At 53.2% G+C, this 18,132-nt stretch overlaps 2 protein-coding genes across 2 annotated transcripts in view; one reads left to right on the plus strand and one right to left on the minus strand.

Moving 5' to 3' along the window:
* The window catches only part of RAB3GAP2 (RAB3 GTPase activating non-catalytic protein subunit 2), a 40,286-nt gene extending 37,965 nt beyond the window's left edge, over nucleotides 1-2,321 (plus strand). Inside the window, exon 37 of the mRNA XM_061559017.1 lies at nucleotides 102-2,321. Within this exon, the coding sequence (XP_061415001.1) occupies nucleotides 102-248 (147 nt within the window). The 3' untranslated portion in view covers nucleotides 249-2,321. The remainder of the gene's footprint in view (nucleotides 1-101) is intronic.
* A 39-nt stretch (nucleotides 2,322-2,360) lies between these two features.
* IARS2 (isoleucyl-tRNA synthetase 2, mitochondrial) overlaps nucleotides 2,361-18,132 on the minus strand; it is a 28,343-nt gene continuing 12,571 nt past the window's right edge. The window contains 11 exon segments of the mRNA XM_061559018.1: nucleotides 2,361-3,242; nucleotides 4,283-4,427; nucleotides 4,882-5,078; nucleotides 5,318-5,469; nucleotides 5,960-6,066; nucleotides 6,554-6,685; nucleotides 7,301-7,426; nucleotides 7,848-7,950; nucleotides 9,408-9,516; nucleotides 11,593-11,686; nucleotides 13,061-13,163. Coding sequence (XP_061415002.1) covers nucleotides 3,091-3,242; nucleotides 4,283-4,427; nucleotides 4,882-5,078; nucleotides 5,318-5,469; nucleotides 5,960-6,066; nucleotides 6,554-6,685; nucleotides 7,301-7,426; nucleotides 7,848-7,950; nucleotides 9,408-9,516; nucleotides 11,593-11,686; nucleotides 13,061-13,163 — 1,420 coding nt within the window. The 3' untranslated portion in view covers nucleotides 2,361-3,090.

Consider the following 18,132-nt stretch of genomic DNA (forward strand, 5'->3'; position numbering starts at 1 on the left):
CCGTTCACCTACAATTTCATTTTCCTTCTCACTAACCCACCCACTCGCTCATCCACCCTCTTGCCTCGTCGCTCCTCACTCACTCGCCCGCCCGCCCGCAGGACCCGAGCGAGCTGCGTTGCACGAGCGTGCCGATCGAGGCGACGGCGCGGCTGGTGACGCACGTGCTGGACCTGCTGCCCGAGCGCCACGGGCAGTACAACCTCGCGCTGCAGCTGGTGGAGTCCGTGCACGCCCTCTCCCGGTGACGGGCACGGGCGGCCCCCGACGCACGAGGGCAGTACTAGCGGCGCAACCAAGAGGGCTACACATACACACAAGCCATGGTCCACTTGACGGCCGCAGCACTACCCTGTCACGGGAATCATCTCGCTGTTCATTAGAAGCGGTTTGCGGCTACTGCACATTTCCCGTTAAGGCCACGACTCACGCTGGGCAATTTGATCGAAATCGGTGCTGGGAATGTTCACTGGCAACAGATTTACTTTAAACTGTGGCGAATTTGGTATGGGAAATGGCATCTAGTTCTGTCTAGCAATTAAAGCAAAATTTGTTTTGAAGTGTGTTTGATGAACATTGTCCATCTACAGAGTACGCAACCCCAGGTAGGCATGTAACCTCGACCTTTGAGCTGGTCAGAAGTTGTATTTCCAGTTGGCCACGAGAGGGAGTACCAATCAGGTTTGCCCGATAGCAAGTAGTGCTGCCACTGTTGCTTGTGACGGTTGCTGATGACGACTTCCCCAAAATGTCCCGAGTGTGTCGTGACCTTCAGGAGAGGAAACTGCAGGAGTGTGCATTTGCTCGCACACCAAGCAAGACTTTAGTTGAGTCAACAGTGGCATCGGCGAGGGGCTCACACGGCAGCAGAGCCTGGCGATGCACGGCCTTGCGCCCTTATGACAAGGCAGCAGATGCTGCTGAAACTCATTTTTTTCACAGCTTTCAGTTCATTTTCTGACACTGCATTCGAACGTGCCTCAAAAGTAAACAGGAACGCAAGCATATTTTGTACAGGCAAGTGTATGTATGTATGTTGAACTTCTTTCGCACGGTACGTAGTGGAGGTGCGGGGGAAGGACAACAACCTAAACATAAGTAGTAGTTCTAAAGTAATTAGTTTCCAATCTAGATTTAAAATTGCATAGCTCCAGTGGCTTTCCGAATATCGGAGGGAAGAGGGTTTCAGACGGCCGCAGAAGCATATCTGAAAGCGTGCGATGCAGGCACCTTTACCCACCTCTGCTGGGCCTTGCCCCCCCAGCGTCCTTGGCTCGACTCTACCCCATGACCGCTTCAGGTACACAGCTCAATGGGGACAATAGCAAAATTAACCTCTCAGCTTGTGGGGAGTCGCTGTGGCCTTTGCTCACGAAGTACCACTGCTTCCGTTGATTTGACGCGAGCGTGCTGAAGTTTGCAACCAGGGCCACGACTAACAACAGGAGGCACGCTCGCACAACCCGCCACACGGGCACGGTTAGATGTTGCAACACGGTCGTGCGCGCAGGAACTCGTGCAAGTGGCCGGGCGGAATGCAGATGTTGTGACGTGAAGTGTTTCGTTGCTTTGACGAGTTTAACGAGTTGTGTGCCAAGCTATTTGCGGCGGGAAAAATTTATTTGTACGTGTGCTTAACGCGCATGCTAGATGGTGCTGGCAGGCATGAAAGTGAGGCGCATTCTTGGTCTTGGTTCAACGATGTGCTGGAAAGTTTAAATGAAGCCCGTGTCCACACCACTCCGGTACTTTTGGATGGAGGCAATTATAACAAAAAATAAAATGTATCTTGAAGTGTCGCACGTGGCGATACAGGATTTCACTCTGTATGTACAAAGCAGCAGAGTTGTGTCCGGGGCACACGTCCACACGTGCGACCGACACGTTAGGTCACACAACGGTGTCCAGCATGAAACACCCGGAGCGATATTTGACAAATGCAATTAAATGTTTACATGAATCCTAACGCCCTTAAGCAGACGTCAAGCCATTTCCAAACACTTAATTGTATTTCTCCCCCAAAAGGAACTTGATCGTTTTATTTGATAACAATGTGCTCGATATTCAGTGTTCGGAGTCAAGTGAAACAGTGCTATCATGTCTTGTATCTATGTCGTAGTTATCCACACACTAATATTAATGCAACACATACTTAAGAGGCGAGTAAAAAATAAAGGTGGCTCGATTGACGCTATGGATGCATTCTCGGTGTGGCTTGAGCGTTAACGGGGAAGCGGAGCCCAGCGTCGAACTTGTGATATTGCCCTGGAAATGTAACCGAGCCACGGTGACCTCTGTGTAAAGTTGTGTAAATTACTTAGGAACCCTGTATGACAGTGCATTATGTGTACCTCCGTCAAATAAAACGGCTTTTAATTTCATTCTCGTAATATTTTATTGCTCAGCTCTTTGCACATTCCATTTAGGGCACGTGTTGACCCAACAAGGTGAACAGGTGTTAACAAATAGAGCAGAACACATCACACTTAACTGAAACCGAAAATCCACAGTGAAGTATATACAATGGTTACATTACCTTGCAAGCCAACGTTAACGAACCTCTCAGCAATCCATACCACTTACCTTTACAGTAATAGCTTTGGTACATGCAGTGTGTTGCATTCGAAACAAACCACTGCCAGACGGAGCATGTAGTGATACAGCTGGAGGGCCGCCAAGCCATGAGGGAAATCTCCAATCCAGTCCATGAAAGTTTCAAATTGGCGTTTGCAGGACTGGGCATGCTAATCTGGCTCCACGTCCTCAAGTGCTTGGTGATGCGGGGCATCGGTGAGCGCGCGCGACTGCAGTTGAGGAAACTCCGCCCACTAGCAGTTCCACCACGGGAGCGGCCACTATCGCGTGCCTCTGTAGCGGTGTCCCCCATTCCCCCCCCCCCCACCCAGATGGTGGCCGGTTTTGAGCAAGTTAAAATTAACTCGAGGCAGCGTCCCTCAACGGAGATTTTGTCCCACGAAGCCGACGTTGCCTCCGCGGCGGACGCGGGAGGTGCGACCTGGGCTATGACGTCGATGGCAGGCGCGCGGGGAGAGGGATGGACGGGGCAAGTGAGGGTGGCGACGGCAGCCCTCAGACGGCCTTCAACTCCTGCAGAACCTTGGTGCAGCGGTTGCAGGGGCTGTCCTCGGAGGTCGACGTGAACTTGCGGCAGCGCGGGCACTTGACACCGCTCGCCGGCAGCACCGCGAGCTTGAAGGACTGGTGCTCGCTGATGCCGACTTCTGCGAGGGGGGGGGGGGAACGACACAAAACCGGCGTAGAGCTGCTCACAAAAAACGTCACGGACTCCACATGTCATCACTCAACCCCACCCACTCCCCCCAAGCACCACGATTCGGTGAAGTTTCCTGGCTTAGGAGGCTCAGGATGATCGCATCAAATTGCGTGGGGAAGATGTATGTGTCGTATGCAGTGGTTTCATCACGTGACCCCTGCAATCATAAGCAGCTACAATATTCAGCACGATGTAAAATAAAGAAACAATAATGATATACTTGTTACAATCTTTCGATTTAAAGCTTTCGTGAAAGCAGGGATTCATCTTCTTGGTTCTTTCGGTAAAGTCACGTAGAAGGGAAATAATAAAATAAAATAAATTAAACAATAAAATTATCACGACGTTTCGGCCACAACACAAGCAGCCGTCCTCAGGTGAAGACAGAGCTGTCTGAAAGACAATCTGCTAAACTGCTGGTGGAGGTGAATCGTGACACGTCATTTGTTGTGTTTCTGGTTTATTCTGGCTCATGAGGTCACTGGCGACTGGGCCGCGACGATTATTTCTCTTTCAAGGGAAGAGAACCCAGTTGAATGCCAGATGTAAACCTGGATTTAAGTGGTGATGGCTCAGCCTTCCGACGCGCACGTTAACTCCGCGAGCCTCCCAAGCCACCTCAAGGCAGGTATTGTGTGTGGGGAGCGGTGGCGCATCGGTCAGAGCGCTCCGCTACGATCTGGGTTCGATTCCCGCTAACACCCAACACCAATAAGGATTTTATAAACAGGTCCTGGGCCTTCCCGAAGCAGGTACTTGCTTCGGTGTGTCAACATTACCACTGGGGAGACAAAGGCAGCCGGGCATGGTGCTTGCCACCCACCCCCGTGTGTGCTTGCTAACAGTACTTGTTCCTAAAGTCTGTCAAGTCTATATGGGAGACATCTATCTCGTCTTTGCTTTGTGTGTGACAACGAGTGTGTGCGTGTGACAACGAGTGTGTGCGTGTGACCGAGAGTTTGACACGGGTGCGTGTGGGAGGTCTACCTGGGAGGTCGATGTGGCAAACTCCCTGGAGCTCCGTCGCTCCGAGGGGCAGCGATCCCAGCAGGCTGGTGACCAGCGTCGTCCGTGATGACATCATGAGCTCGCTGAGTTGCGAGGTGCTTGAAACCTCCTCCGTCTGTAGCAACTGCACATGGAGGTGGGGGGGACGGAGGGGGGCACGGAGAGGAGGCCATGTCACATTTGCCGAAACCTCGGGGCATGTATCCAAATCTTTGTGATGGCCATAGTTCCAAACAGGTTGAAAAGTGTCAAATTGGCACTTCATTCTGCCAGCAGTCGTGAAAGTTACACATTTCTGTGGCAGTGGTCAGTGTCTACGCGACAAACACAGCCGACTTCCTACGTGGTGGTGACATGCATTCTCTCAAGTGTGCAGGCGGTGCAATTGCACTGGCGCCCATGGGGCAAATTGGATAGGGGGCCCCATTTCATGCCTTGCAGCAGGGCGGCCCGTGCTAAACGCGCTACACCCTCGACCCCGCGACCTTCCGGTACCACGAGGTAATCAACGGCCGTGTTACTCGGCGGGGACCGCTCGGCGTTGTTCAAGTTGCCGGCCGCCCATTCATTTGTTTCACCTCGAGGAGCTCAAACAGGAGGCCCGGCTCCACGGCGATGATGGTGTCGTACTCGGCGGCGTTGTTCCCCGCGACGGAGCCCAGGAAGGTGTCGCGGATCTTGCAGGCCATCTCCATGGCCTCCACGACGCCGGGCTTCCTCCACCCGGCGCTCGCCTCCACCCAGCCCGAGCGGAACACGCTCTCCACGTCTGCGTCTGCGGTGGCAAAAGCGACACCCACCACCCCCACCCAAATCACCGCCATCGTCGTTATCAACAAAAGGGGGGTCAACACCCACAAGGCTAGAACGCTGCGCTCCGAGACGTTGCGTTAAGTTACGGGCACCACGCGTACTCATTTGTCGTTATCGCGCAGTGCGGTGCTTTATTTTCGCTGCCGGGGTTCGAGACGGGCGCAAACGTGACCAGTCGCCACGATTCGCGCGTGTGCGCACCTTCATCCTTCCCCTTGTGCCGCTGCTGGAAGATTTCCTCAGCGAGGTGAGGCAGGATAGGCGCCAGGGCCCGATTGACGGCTTCCAGGGCCGTGTGCATCACCGTCTGACAAGACCGCCGCTTGTGCCCCTGCTTCTCCTCGCAGTAAAGCCTGTGCGCACAAGCGGGGACAACCAGGGATGCGGCAGTGGACATGGGGATGCAAAGGATCGCACGGGCATGCCCAGAATCGAGGGGGCACGCAGGGACATGCAGTAACGTGCGGAGAAACACGGGCGCACGATGAGAGACGTGAGGACACCAGGATATATGAGAATATGAAGATCAAGGGACATATGGGGACACGAAGGGACACAGGGAGACACGTGAGGGCACGCAGACATGTCGGGACACACGTTGGGACACATGGAAACATGCGGTCACACAAGTGGACAAAAGAGGAAATATACACAGGCAGTTTGATGCCTATGGACACCCATTAGTGCCCCATTCACTAAGGACACTTTATTGTCTCAAAATAAAACATTAAAATATAATTTCACATCATTTCGAGCGACGGACGTCGGTGTAGATGTTGCGTACGCGCGACGTGGGCCCGCGGAGCCGTTTGGCTCCGAGGTGGCGCGCTCGCGCGTGCCCACCTGTCCTTGATGATGCTGAAGTAGAAGCTGGAGAGGTCGTTGATGAGGAAGGCCATGATGATTCGCGTCGCTCGACTGTAGTCGTACAATTCATAGGCCTCCGTCACCTACGGAGGAGGCCCGCGACCAGCCTTTAAAAATAGCTTTTTTCTTTATGGGACAAAATACACAAGCAACGTCGACACAACACACCACCGTTTAACCTCCACTTTATTTGCGTCTCTTTCAAACATTAACGTAACCCTCAAACTTTCTCCGATTCAAAATTAAGAAAAGATTTGGAGTCAGACCAGAAGTGGAAACGGAAAATAAGGGTGAAAAAAACATGCGGGGTATTGTCCCGAGGCCTCGTTAACGGAATATTAAACACCGCACAGGGTCACGAGGACATGCGGTTGGTACAAGGCCGAGGCATCGTCACCTCGGGCCCTGGGAATACACGTGGGAGAGGTAGCGAGGTGATAGATGGGGACCGGATCTCCTGAAAGGTCAAGAATCTACGCTGCGTCTCATCGCCCGGAGTGGCTCTGGAGACGCCAGGCGATGCCGCGAACCCGCAGGGGACCAAGGGCCAGAGGGCTCCACTCGGCTCACCTTGGTGGAGAAATCCTCGAGGCGGTGCAACACGAACTGGTCGAGCAGCAGCATGTCCTTGGCCTGCACGGCGTGCTCCTCCGTGTCGAAGTCGTGAAGATTCCCCAGCATGAAGCGCACCGTGTTGCGGATCTTTAGCCGCGCTCACGCACGCACGCGAAGTAACGGTTAATGCGTGCGTCAGCTACGAATTGCCGGTTCATTTCAGTGCAGTGGTTCCCAAACCCGTGGTTCCGTGGAATTGTTGGAGCTATAATTTTTTCTTTTCACGATACACCGAATCGTTTAGTGCATGGTGGTCCACGGGTCCCGAAAGGGTTGGGGAATCAACGCTCTGCAGTATTCTGGAACCCTCACCAGATGTAATAACAAAGGATGAACAGATGAGACTGCAAACCTTTTCTTCTGTCGAACAGTGTCACGTATGTGTCCATCTATTCTGGGCGTGTCGCGGTTCCTTAAACACAGCGAGCAAGTGTGGGTAAGAGTGCAAGCGAGCAGGTGGGCACGCAGTGGATGGGCAGACGAGTAACCAGATGAGCAGACGTAAATAGATGAGCAGGTTAGCGAGTGTATGGTCAAGCATGCGAGAGCGATTGCACAGGTAAGCAGCCGAGTCAGTTGAGAGGCAAAGCAGGTGATTAAGCAAGCATGTGGGTTCGTGAGTGAATGAGTGAGCGAGTCAGTAAGAACGTGGACGTTTTGAGTATGTAGGCAGGCGGACGAGCGAGCGAGCATTTGAGACACCTTGGCGATGCTCTCCTGGGCAGCGCTGAGGATCTTGGGGCCGATGGCCACCTCCGCAAATACGTTGGACTCGGCCACCCACCAGCGCAGGACGTCTACTCCGTACGGGGGCTCCGTCGCCAGGTCCTGGACACACGCGGCACCCGGCGTCATCGCGGGTTTACCACGTGGTGCGCTGCACCAAGCGCACGATCACGCACGTCTCGGGTGAACTCATGAGAGGGGGGGGGAAGGGCTTCCATGTGCCTCGATTTTTGACAAAAATTAATCGATTTGTGCGGTGTCTCAGAGCCTGCCTGCGAGATGGCGAGAGGGTCTGGGTGACCGTGTGGTGGATTGTTGGACTGGACCGGCCTTCTCATCCCACTTTGGACGTCGTCGCTTCTCGGCCTCTGCTGGCCGTCGTGCCCAATTTCGCGCGCACGTGGGTCCGTCGTGGTTTCTTTGACCAATGTCGTTTTAATTTTGGTGTTTGTTTAGTCAGTTAATGATGTCTCTATGTCGAGCGGTCTGTGGCCCGTCGTGGCCTGTGTGGGGCGTCGCGCACCTTGCCGCCGTTGATGACCACGTCGGGGTCCACGACGTTGCCCAGGGACTTGGACATCTTCTTGCCGCTCTCGCCGACGGCGAAACCGTGCACGAGCAGAGCCCTGGTGCAAGGCAACGGAGCGAGCGTCAAGCACGTGGCACACGTATGTATGCGTGTACGTATGTTGAACTTCTTTCGCACCGTACGAAGCCAACTGTGCTAATCGGAGGTGCGGGGGAAGGGCAACAAACTAAACACAAAAATAAGTTCGAAAGAAATTAGTTTTCAATTTAGAGTTCAAGAGCATAGCTCCAATGGTTTCCTAATATCGGAAGATTGTTCCAGACGGCTGCAGCTCATCTGAAAGCACGTGATGCGGTGACCCGTCTTAGTTCGATGGCTAGCCAAAAGCCGCTGCGAGGATGACCACCGGAGTTCGCGCGACGATGGCTTATGATCCCTGACGAGACCACCGAGGTATTGTGGTGCATGCCCGCCCTGTCGTTCAACACGCGCTACCGTAATGCCGTCAGTCGCAGCGTCTTCCGGCTTCAAGGGTGGCTGCGAGCGGGGATCACAACTCGAGTTGCCGCATTCAAGGTGCGGTGCCCTATACGACCGCATTGCCGCTCCCTCACAACGGTGCAACGTGGTCGTGGTCAATTACAGCGGTGACCCCCCCTGAGCCATTGGTGAAAAATTACACATTTCCATGTTGTGGGCAAGCCTCTCCTTAGGACAACCACCGCTGGCTTCCCACACAAAGTAGTTGTAGTTTTATCGACCGGGGGACAGATGATTGGGAATTTCAATGAGCAACCTTCACTCGCGAGTCAAGCGTCCTGACTGCTGCGCCACCTGGCGTGACAGCAGCACAGCAGAATACGTGGCACAGCAGTTCACACAGAGCTCATCGTTGTATGTAATTCGGCGCTTGTGTAGACATCACATCTTGAAGAGGCTAATCCCTTTTATCTCATATTCTACAACACCATAATCTAATATTCTTAGGTTTTTTCGGTAAAGTCACGTAGGTAAAAAAATTTAAATTAATAAAAGTAAAGTAAAAATAAAATAAAAATCACGACGTTTCGGAGGCAACACAAGCCTCCGTCTTCAGGTGGAACTGTCACAGCACGATAGCTGTATACAGCTACCTACGTGACTTTACCGGAAAAAACCTAAGAATATGAATCCTTGCAGTCACGAAAGCTTCAAATCTAAAACCATAATCTAACCCAAAAACCTCTATTATGGATCATATTGATCGCGAAAGCCTACGTGTTAAACCATAATCAATGCTTTATTACAATATGACATGCTAAAATGTTTAATAATCCTTTGTTTATCCACTAAAACCTCACCGAGGTTGCGGTTATCACGCCACACGGAGCCCCTGCGGCACGTGAGTTGGCGTGTGACTGGGCGTGTCGACGGGGTGTGCCGCTACCAAATGTCAAGAAAACATAAAACCGAGAGGTCGAAAACGTTAGGGTCAGGGACGGAATCGGGGGACACCGATTGGCTGCTCGTTTTTGTTCGTAGCGGCGCCACCTCGCGCCGCGGCGCCACACGCACTTGTAGGGAGCCTTCTTCTTGACGGCCACGCTGGTCAGCAGCGAGGAGTAGAACCAGCCGCCGAGCTGGTCCTTGCCTTCGAGGTACAGGTCCGCCCGCTGGTCCACGTCTGCGCGCCAAACACGGGGCGAGCGCCCCGCGCTCACCGTCACCGACGGGCCCGCGGTGCCGCGTGTCGCCGCGCACCGCTCAAACTACACGACTGCGCGCACAGACTTCGTCACCAGCTGTTGCTCAAATTGCCCTTCTTCCCACCCTGGTATCCGTAACCCGCTAAGGCAAACGCGTTTAATACCGTCACAGAGCGACGAGGACATACTTAGCGTCTAAATGCGACCGCATCTTAAGACACTGTATGGAAACAGTAGGCTGAAATTATCGTGTACGTTCACACGTTTGTATATGTTCGTGTCATTCGGTATCTGCTACTTGGCACCCTGGACACCTTGGCTAATCCCTTGAGATGGAACAATCACATTTGCAAAGATAAATATTTAAGGAAATAAAAATGTATATTCGAAGGGTAGTCAGTCTGACTTATTAATCAAACCATGACCCTCAAAATTGTGATATCAGATCGCAAGGTAGTGGAATCATTGAGGGTCTGTCAAAGTGAACAGTGTCGGTGAAAACAAATCTACATTCATATGGTGAGGACCAATCTCTCCAAAGGATGATGAACAACAATCTAGGATGAATAGATAAGTGGTGCGACTTCATTTAACGGTCATGGACGGACAAAGATGGGTTTAGAAGCCGTGATACAGGGCCGCAGTCCATGGGGGGCGGGGGGGGGGGGGCATGGGGACCAATCCCACACACGGTGTGGGGCCCCCCTGATACCTTCAAACTAAATTGGAATGATGACATCTGACACCGTGAGGTCCAAGCATGGGGCCCCCAAAGCAGTCGCCCCGATTCACCGTACCCAAGGGACGGCTGTGCCGAGATATAGCCTCACAACTTTACGACTGCGGCTGAATATAGCAATAAGATTAGTTATATGATCAAAGAATGAGTGTGCATCATTTACGTAAACCATTTGTAACTACAGGGGAACTTTAACCTTACATTTTAAAGACTGTACACCGTACGACTTCACCTTACCTGAAATTCGTCCTTTGCTCGGCAGATAAGGAGAGACAGGTTTCACAATCAGTCACGCTTATATAACGCCGACCTTTACGACTTCAGGAAAGCCATCTCAAGCAAGCGAAGGTGCGCCACCGCCACGCACTAACCACGGCTCTAAAGTCCCGCAACCTTTACTCCGCAAGCACGAGCCACTGTCCTGCGGGGCCGCACTCTGCTGCTGACAACACCCGTGACCCCTGGCACCTGTGGGTCAGAGACCTATGGCCATAGTGGCATCAGGCTAGGATGACTGTGGCGCAAGAGGAATTGAAGAGGGAGTTTGCCATGCGCCAGCTCACATGGAGGCAGACGCTGCGCGGGCACCACGACTTTAAAAACCCATCGACGGACGTGTCCGCGAGGCCTCCACGAGACCGTGGGTTTTATAGCACTTTACAGCGATGTGCTCGGCATGTTGCCGTGAACACTGTAAATGACAAAAGTGTAAAAGTCCAACTTTGGGTGGGTTTTTTTTTTACGGAATAGGCTGCATTATACTCTCGTTAACAAAAGGCTTCATGCAACATACGTTGTATTTTTAATGAATGTACGAAACAAACCTCGCCGCTAAATTACGACGCTTAAAATGCCCTTTTTTAATCCAGGATAACCCTCACTAACTCCCAAGACTCTTTTCAGATAGGTGCTGTGTTGGGATGTTCGGCCAATTCCATTCAGCGTTTGGCATGTGGGAGGAACCCAAAGTACCTGCAGAAAACCCACCACGCGTACAACGGGGTAACACTCAGAGACCTCCACACCGATGCGTTCAAGAAGCCACTCCCCGGCCACTTTAAAAACCCAAGCCGACAACACGTAGTATACCTATCTAAATAATCACCCAGATTGGGGCATGCTGAGATCTGAAGACGTTGGGAATATTCAGAAAACTAAAACTGCAATCGTCAAGAGCATTACATCGTGGAAAGGAACCCTCCCGCTTCGGGCAAACGTACCATGCCCCCCTCCCCACCCCCCACCCGTAGCGTGACGTCTCGTTCCCGTGCTACGGCGGCAAGCCGGTGTCCTGACCCCAACCCGGAAGTGTCACCTTCGAGGACCGAGGCCCAGGAGGTGCCGCTGTCGAACCAAATGTCCATGATGTCATCGCCCCTGACGAATTCGACGTCGCCCTTCACTCCGCTCTGAGACACCACACACACCGCCACGGCAAACACCGCGTATTGTACACGTGCATAGAGAGAGATCCCCCCCCCCCCGTGTATATGGGCTCAACAGACTGTTGGGGTAAATTCTGTTAGTGAGCACCTATCAAGGCGGGCAAATAGTACAATGAGGTAGGTGGCCAGCATTATGCCCAGCTGTCTCCCTGGTGGCGTTGTTCACCACTGCCCCAGGTTACTCATTTGAGGCCAAGTCGTCCTAGGGGAGGCCCAGGACCGGTTCAGATAATCGTCACTGGTCTTGACTGTGAGCGTGAATCGAACTCCGGTCGCTAGGTTCGTAGCGCAGCGCTCTCTCCCCCACACCGTACATATACCAAACACGCACGCAGACATTACACAGAAACCACACCGCACTACTACACGCCACGTCGTGTACTGTACACATACGCACAGCACACGCGACACCACGTACCACGCAACATACACGACGTCATACACGACGTCATACACACCCGCACAACGCACACACATACCTCACACCACACCTGACAACATTGTGCACCGAACTTTATACAACACCATATGCCACACATTATTGTACACTTACACACCTCAGAACACACCACATAAATAGACACTGCACCAGACAGCACAACATGCTACGCACACAGCACAGATCGAGCAGGCCTGCTCTTGTGGCTGATTGGCCTGTTCAATTGATCATCATTCAACCGTAAGTGATCTTTGGGAGCAGTTTATAAATGTGTGATATGGTTCAAATGGGTCAGTAATTCATCAAAACCGGTCCGGCCTCCCTTGATGAACAGACAACAGCTGTAATCGCACGTTCCGCTACCCCGGAGGAATCTTAGCCTACCCGTGACGACTACTAATCTACCTGTCACAGACACTAACCTGCCTGTAATTGATACTAATGTATCCGCGATGGATGTTATTCTACACGGGAGGGAGCTGAAGCTGCCCGCAAGTTTTCAGTGCCACGCGATCAAGGCCGTGGGAGAGCGAGCGCTATAGGAGCGTGTTCACCACCTGCTCCGCTCCCATGCCGGCAAGCGGCGGGGGAGTCGAGGCGTGGCTACTTGCCTCCCGGGCGAGGCAACCTCCGATGCCCGATCCGGTCTCGGCGGCTATTGCGGAACGTCGCCCGACGGGAACAAACTGCCGGGTTTTTATGCAAATGCCCGGCGACGGCACCGCACTCGCGCACCGTCGCGTTTCCGGCCGCGTGCCATAGCGTGGGCGACACTGCACGGGATGGATGCCAAGGTGGAGCTGGACGCCCGGGGGTTACGGGGTGAAAGGTGGCGGTGGTGGCAGTGGTGGCAGTGGTGGCGGTGGGGAGGTGACGGCGGAGCGTGCCACACGTCCCACCTTCTCCCGGACGGACTTGGGCAGCAGCTCCTCGAGGGGCAGGCTCCACCAGCAGTCGCTGCCGTGCTCCTCCACGAGCGCGCACACGTGCTCCACCGTGTGCCTGGACGGAGCGGTGCGAACGCATGCACGCACGCACGCACACGAACGGACGCATGAAAATTACACGCGACCACCGCAGGCACCACTGCACGCGGGGCAAGGTTGTGAGCACCGAGCGGCCGGGACGGTCACATTGACCAGGCAAACAGAGGTCCCCCAGTGGAAACTGTACTGGGCCGTTGCAGTTTACAGAGCATAGCAAGGGCGGAGAGGTTGCGAGTACAATGGGTTCTTGACAGGTTTCATCCGTGACACATCTTGAGCAAACATCAACCGAGCTAAAGTAATTATGAACTCCTGAAAGCTCTTTACAGTCTCCAGCTACGGCACGGCAAGTCTTTTGAAGAGGCTATTAAAGTCGTATCTGTGCCATTGTTGTGCATTACATGTAGCAGCGTTGGGGAGAGTTATTTTGTGCGACGGCGAAGAGACAGAACGGCAAGCTTAAGGCTGCTGGAGAGGAGGAGGAGGACCTAACGCTTTCGGTGAAGTTCACTGGGGCTAGCACTGCCCGGTGACGGTGACTCGGGCTAGCACTGCCCGATGACGGTGACTCGGGCTAGCACTGCCCGGTGAAGTTGACACGGGCTAGCACTGCCCGGTGAAGTTGACACGGGCTGGCACTGCCCGGTGAAGTTAACTCGGGCTAGCACTGCCCGGTGAAGTTGACACAGGCTAGCACTGCCCGGTGAAGTTGACACGGGCTGGCACTGCCCGGTCAAGTTGACACGGGCTAGCACTGCCCGGTGAAGTTGACACGGGCTGGCACTGCCCGGTGATGTTCACTCGGGCTAGCACTGCCCGGTGAAGTTGACACGGGCTAGCACTGCCCGGTGATGTTCACTCGGGCTAGCACTGCCCGGTGAAGTTCACTCGGGCTAGCACTGCCCGGTGAAGTTGACACGGGCTAACACTGCCCGGTGAAGTTGACACGGGCTAGCACTGCCCGGTGAAGTTGACACGGGCTAGCACTGCCCGGTGAAGTTGACATGGGCTAGCACTGCCCGGTGAAGTTGACTCGGGCTAGCACTGCCCGGTGAAGTTGACTCGGGTTAGCACTGCCCGGTGAAGTTGACTTGGGCTAGCACTGCCCGGTGAAGTTGACTTGGGCTAGCACTGCCCGGTGAAGTTGACTCGGGCTAGCACTGCCCGGTGAAGTTGACACGGGCTAGCACTGCCCGGTGAAGTTGACACAGGTTAGCGCTGCCCAGTCATGTTCACTGGGGCTAGCACTGCCTGGTGACGATGACTTGGGCTAGCACTGCCCGGTGAAGTTGACTCTGGCTAGCGCTGCCAAAGGGCTCGGTGTCAAAAAGACCGGTACCCTGTAAAGATGGAGCAGCAAAGCGCACGCGGCGCAGTCTCAAGCTCTAAACTTCAAACGTCGTTCAAAAATTCAACCCTTCTACAGCACCGGCTCAAGTTCGAGCCAGAACGAGCATCGTCTCGTTGGCTGGTGGCTGTGGCCAACGAGGGCTCAACGGCAGGCAGGGCTGAGCTCAACAGGTATATTTAAAATGCCACATGGCCCCCCTAACCGGGAGGGAAAGAGACGAGCAAATGTTTGATCGCTCGTTAATGATTATCCTCCGTTATCGGCCCACGTAGTTTGGGAAGCGGGCGGGGTGCGGGGGGGAGGCACGTTATATCAGCAGAGCGCACCTCCCTACGAGAGGGAGTCCGGGCAGAGTCGGTGAGTGAGTTGAGTGAGTGGGCGAGTGCGTGCGTGAGTTCGGTGAGTGGGTGGCGAAGATAGTGAGCTGGTGAGTGAGCGATTGACTGGGTGGATAAGGCGAGTCACTAAGTGGGTGAACAGGTGAGTGAGAGAGTGAACGGGTGAGTGAGTGAGTGAGAAAGCGAGTGAGTGGGTGTGTGGTAAGGCAAGCGATTCAATAACGGTTGAGTGAGCGGGTGGCAAAGCAAATGGGTCAATAAGTGGGTGAAGAAGTGAGTGAGCGGTCGAGTGAGTGAGTGCGTCGAGGAGCAGGTGAGCGGATAAGCGGTATGTGAGCAGGTGAGCGGTCGAGTTGGTGAATGAGCAAGCCAGTGAATAGGCGAGTGAGGGATTGATGAGTGAGCAGCGAGCGAGCGAGCGATCGATTGAGCGAGCGATTGAGCAAGCGAGCGAGCGAGTGGGACTGACACGCAAGCGCGCGGGCGGTACCGGCTGGCACGGGACGGCCTCGTCATTCCAGCTGCTGGGTCTCTCGCCAGCCCCCCGGGGCAGCCTCACAACCACCCAGAGTGAAGGTAAAACCAAAGTGGCGACGCCAGGGGCGAAGTCACGGCACACAAGTGCGTTTGCTAAATGTGGGCGAGGGCTGCCATAGCCGAGGATCAGACGCAGGGGAAATTGCCCAAGGTGCACTCGGAGGTTCGAGTCTCCTCGCTTGCGATGACAAAACATTAAGCTCAGGAAGTAGATTTGCCACACGCGAGTAATTAATAACCACAAGCGGTGTCCTTGGCAACACGGCTCCGTGTGAATTGGGATGTCGCACCATCTGTTAATCTGCCGTGTGTGCGTGTGCCCTTATCGAGAAAACGCACGCAAATCTACACTTCTAGACGGAAATTAGAAACATCAGGCGAGGAATAAAAAAGTTCTCTCCAGATGGGGCTGTTGGAAATTATTATTTTTGAAACAGTTCATGGCTTCGACAAAAAGAAAATGCCCAAGACGACAAAACCTGGGTGTGGTAGAACAAGTTTACATAACTCGTGGTGGCGAGAACTTTGCTCCGTGGTCGTTACAACGGCGGCAGTTGCTTTATTGCCCCAACCCCCCCACCGCGATAAGGCCCTCTCCGGCACGATGGAGCATGTACCGCGGGTCACAAGGACAGCGGAGAACAGCCACTTTTACAAGCTCCCAAAGCCAGCCGTTGCGACAGGGATCGGGTCGTAAAGCGCATGGTCCACGTTTAACAACCCACGCGGCTCTCAGTTGAACATTGGGGCTCATGTCTACTGGCAACAGGTCGCTTAGCAGGTAAGGCGAAGGCACCTTTTGGACTTGTGTGGATTTGCAATATTAGGCCAAAATGGAGGCTTCGATGGACGTACTAACCACTCCCCCTCACTGCTTCAGCAGCAGGGTTAAAGTCCGTGCTTAATTAGGTTGTGTGCCAACGCTGTGCATTGCACAAGCGCTCACGGCTCCCCAAGTCCCACACCCACCATTTAGGGGCCTCGCCGGGTTGCCGTCGTCGTCGTGTTTAGACTTTGAGCCCGGGCGCCCGTGTCCCGGCTCACCTGATTGTGCCCGGTGGGGACAGGAAGAGGACCCTGCGTGTTTGACTTGCGGCTGCTGTAGAAACCCACTGGTGGAGCCCTTCCTGTTGCCACAGGTGGTTGCCACGGAGGGTCGCAGTGTAAGTGGCGATGTGGAGAGTGCGTAGAAGTTCGGCGAGTCGGCTGCAGAGTCATCTGTATGGATAATTGAGCTTGTGTGTGGATTTCATTAGTTTACTTTGACTTCCCTCCCACATGGAAAGGAAGAAATAGCCAAGAAAAAATTTGGCCTTGAATAAACCGACGTCAATATTACCCTTGATCGATTACTTAACGAGACTGCAATCTGCCTTCGTGAGTTAATCGCTTGTCGGTGTCAGATGCGGCGGCGTTAGTGCGCGTGTGTGCGTTCGCGCCAAGAGAAAGTCGAGGGTCGGAGCGTGTTTTCCTCCGCAGGATGGCGGCACTGGCGGCCACGAAAAGGCATCGCCTACGACACACAAGCAGCTGTTTGTGCCACCCACAGTGTGCATCAGGTGTAACAGCAACTCCATGTGGATGTTCCATCGCTCCCAGTGGAGTTACTGTTACTTTTGATGGACATTCACTTGAACATCGACTGCTGCCACAATGTATCATCATCACGCTCGGGGAAATCTGCACGTACCCAGGTGCCTTGCCCAGCCACCAGGGCTACGGCCTCGTAATTCCTGCAGGCAGGACGAGTGAAATGTATAATACGTTAAGACCTTTTTGTGCAGACGGTGTTCGTGTGCGGTTAGCATGTTTTGACTTAAAATTTTCGTGACTGCAGAAATTCATATTCTTGGTTCTTTCAGGTAAAGTCACGTAGGTAGAAAATAGAATGTAAATAAAAAATTAATTAAAAATAAAAGTAAAAAACCATGACGTTTTATTTATTTTTACATGTTAATTAAATTTGTATTTTATATCTAGGTGACTTTACCGAAAGAACCATGAATAGGTTAGCATGTTCTCCGCGTACCCTCGGGGCCTGATTCAAGTGTAATGAAATATTAGTCTGTCGGATTTTTCAGTGAAAATGTGGCGATGTCTCCACCACCAGCAGCGGGGGACAAACAGTCAACGCAATGCGTTTCAGCCATCGTTAAGACAAGCATTTTTGGGCCGTGTTATAAAAAAAGAACATCTCAAGTCGCTTTACCTTTAAAATTGTACCGCTTTTAAATGACAAACCGATGGAAGTATTCAATTAAGGTGGTCAACGCAACGAGCCAGTGCTCCCAGTGTCGTCCGTGCATCGTCACCGTGTAGCAACGCTGCCCCTGCAAGTCACCCAAGGCTTCGAGGCCGGGCCTTGACCTATGAATTGACAGCCGGCGGCCACCGCATCTCGCCTGTCAGTTTCACAGGTCAAGCCACGGCCTCCGACCATTTCCTCGGCCGACCCGGTACAGCGCCCCCCTCAGGGCAAAGTCGCACCCACGGCGGGCAGACTCATCAGGGTGCTGCCCTGTCTGCAGCACAACTGCCTCTTGGCTGGGTTGAGATTGGTTGCTGGCAAAGTGTGGAGATACCGATTTATCATTTACCGTATTTCCGATTAAATTTATTAAAAATTGCTACAGTTTAAAAAATATATTTCTCAAGATTTCATGTAATGCTTATTAAACACGTTTTTCTGAATAAAATTTTTACCTGTTTAAAACATTGTCATCGTGTCGAGTGCAAGTAAATGTATGGTATCTGTCCAA

The sequence above is a fragment of the Lethenteron reissneri genome, chromosome 25 (assembly GCF_015708825.2).
Source record: "Lethenteron reissneri isolate LAM-NWPU_2019-01 chromosome 25, ASM1570882v1, whole genome shotgun sequence".
Lineage (NCBI taxonomy): Eukaryota > Metazoa > Chordata > Hyperoartia > Petromyzontiformes > Petromyzontidae > Lethenteron > Lethenteron reissneri.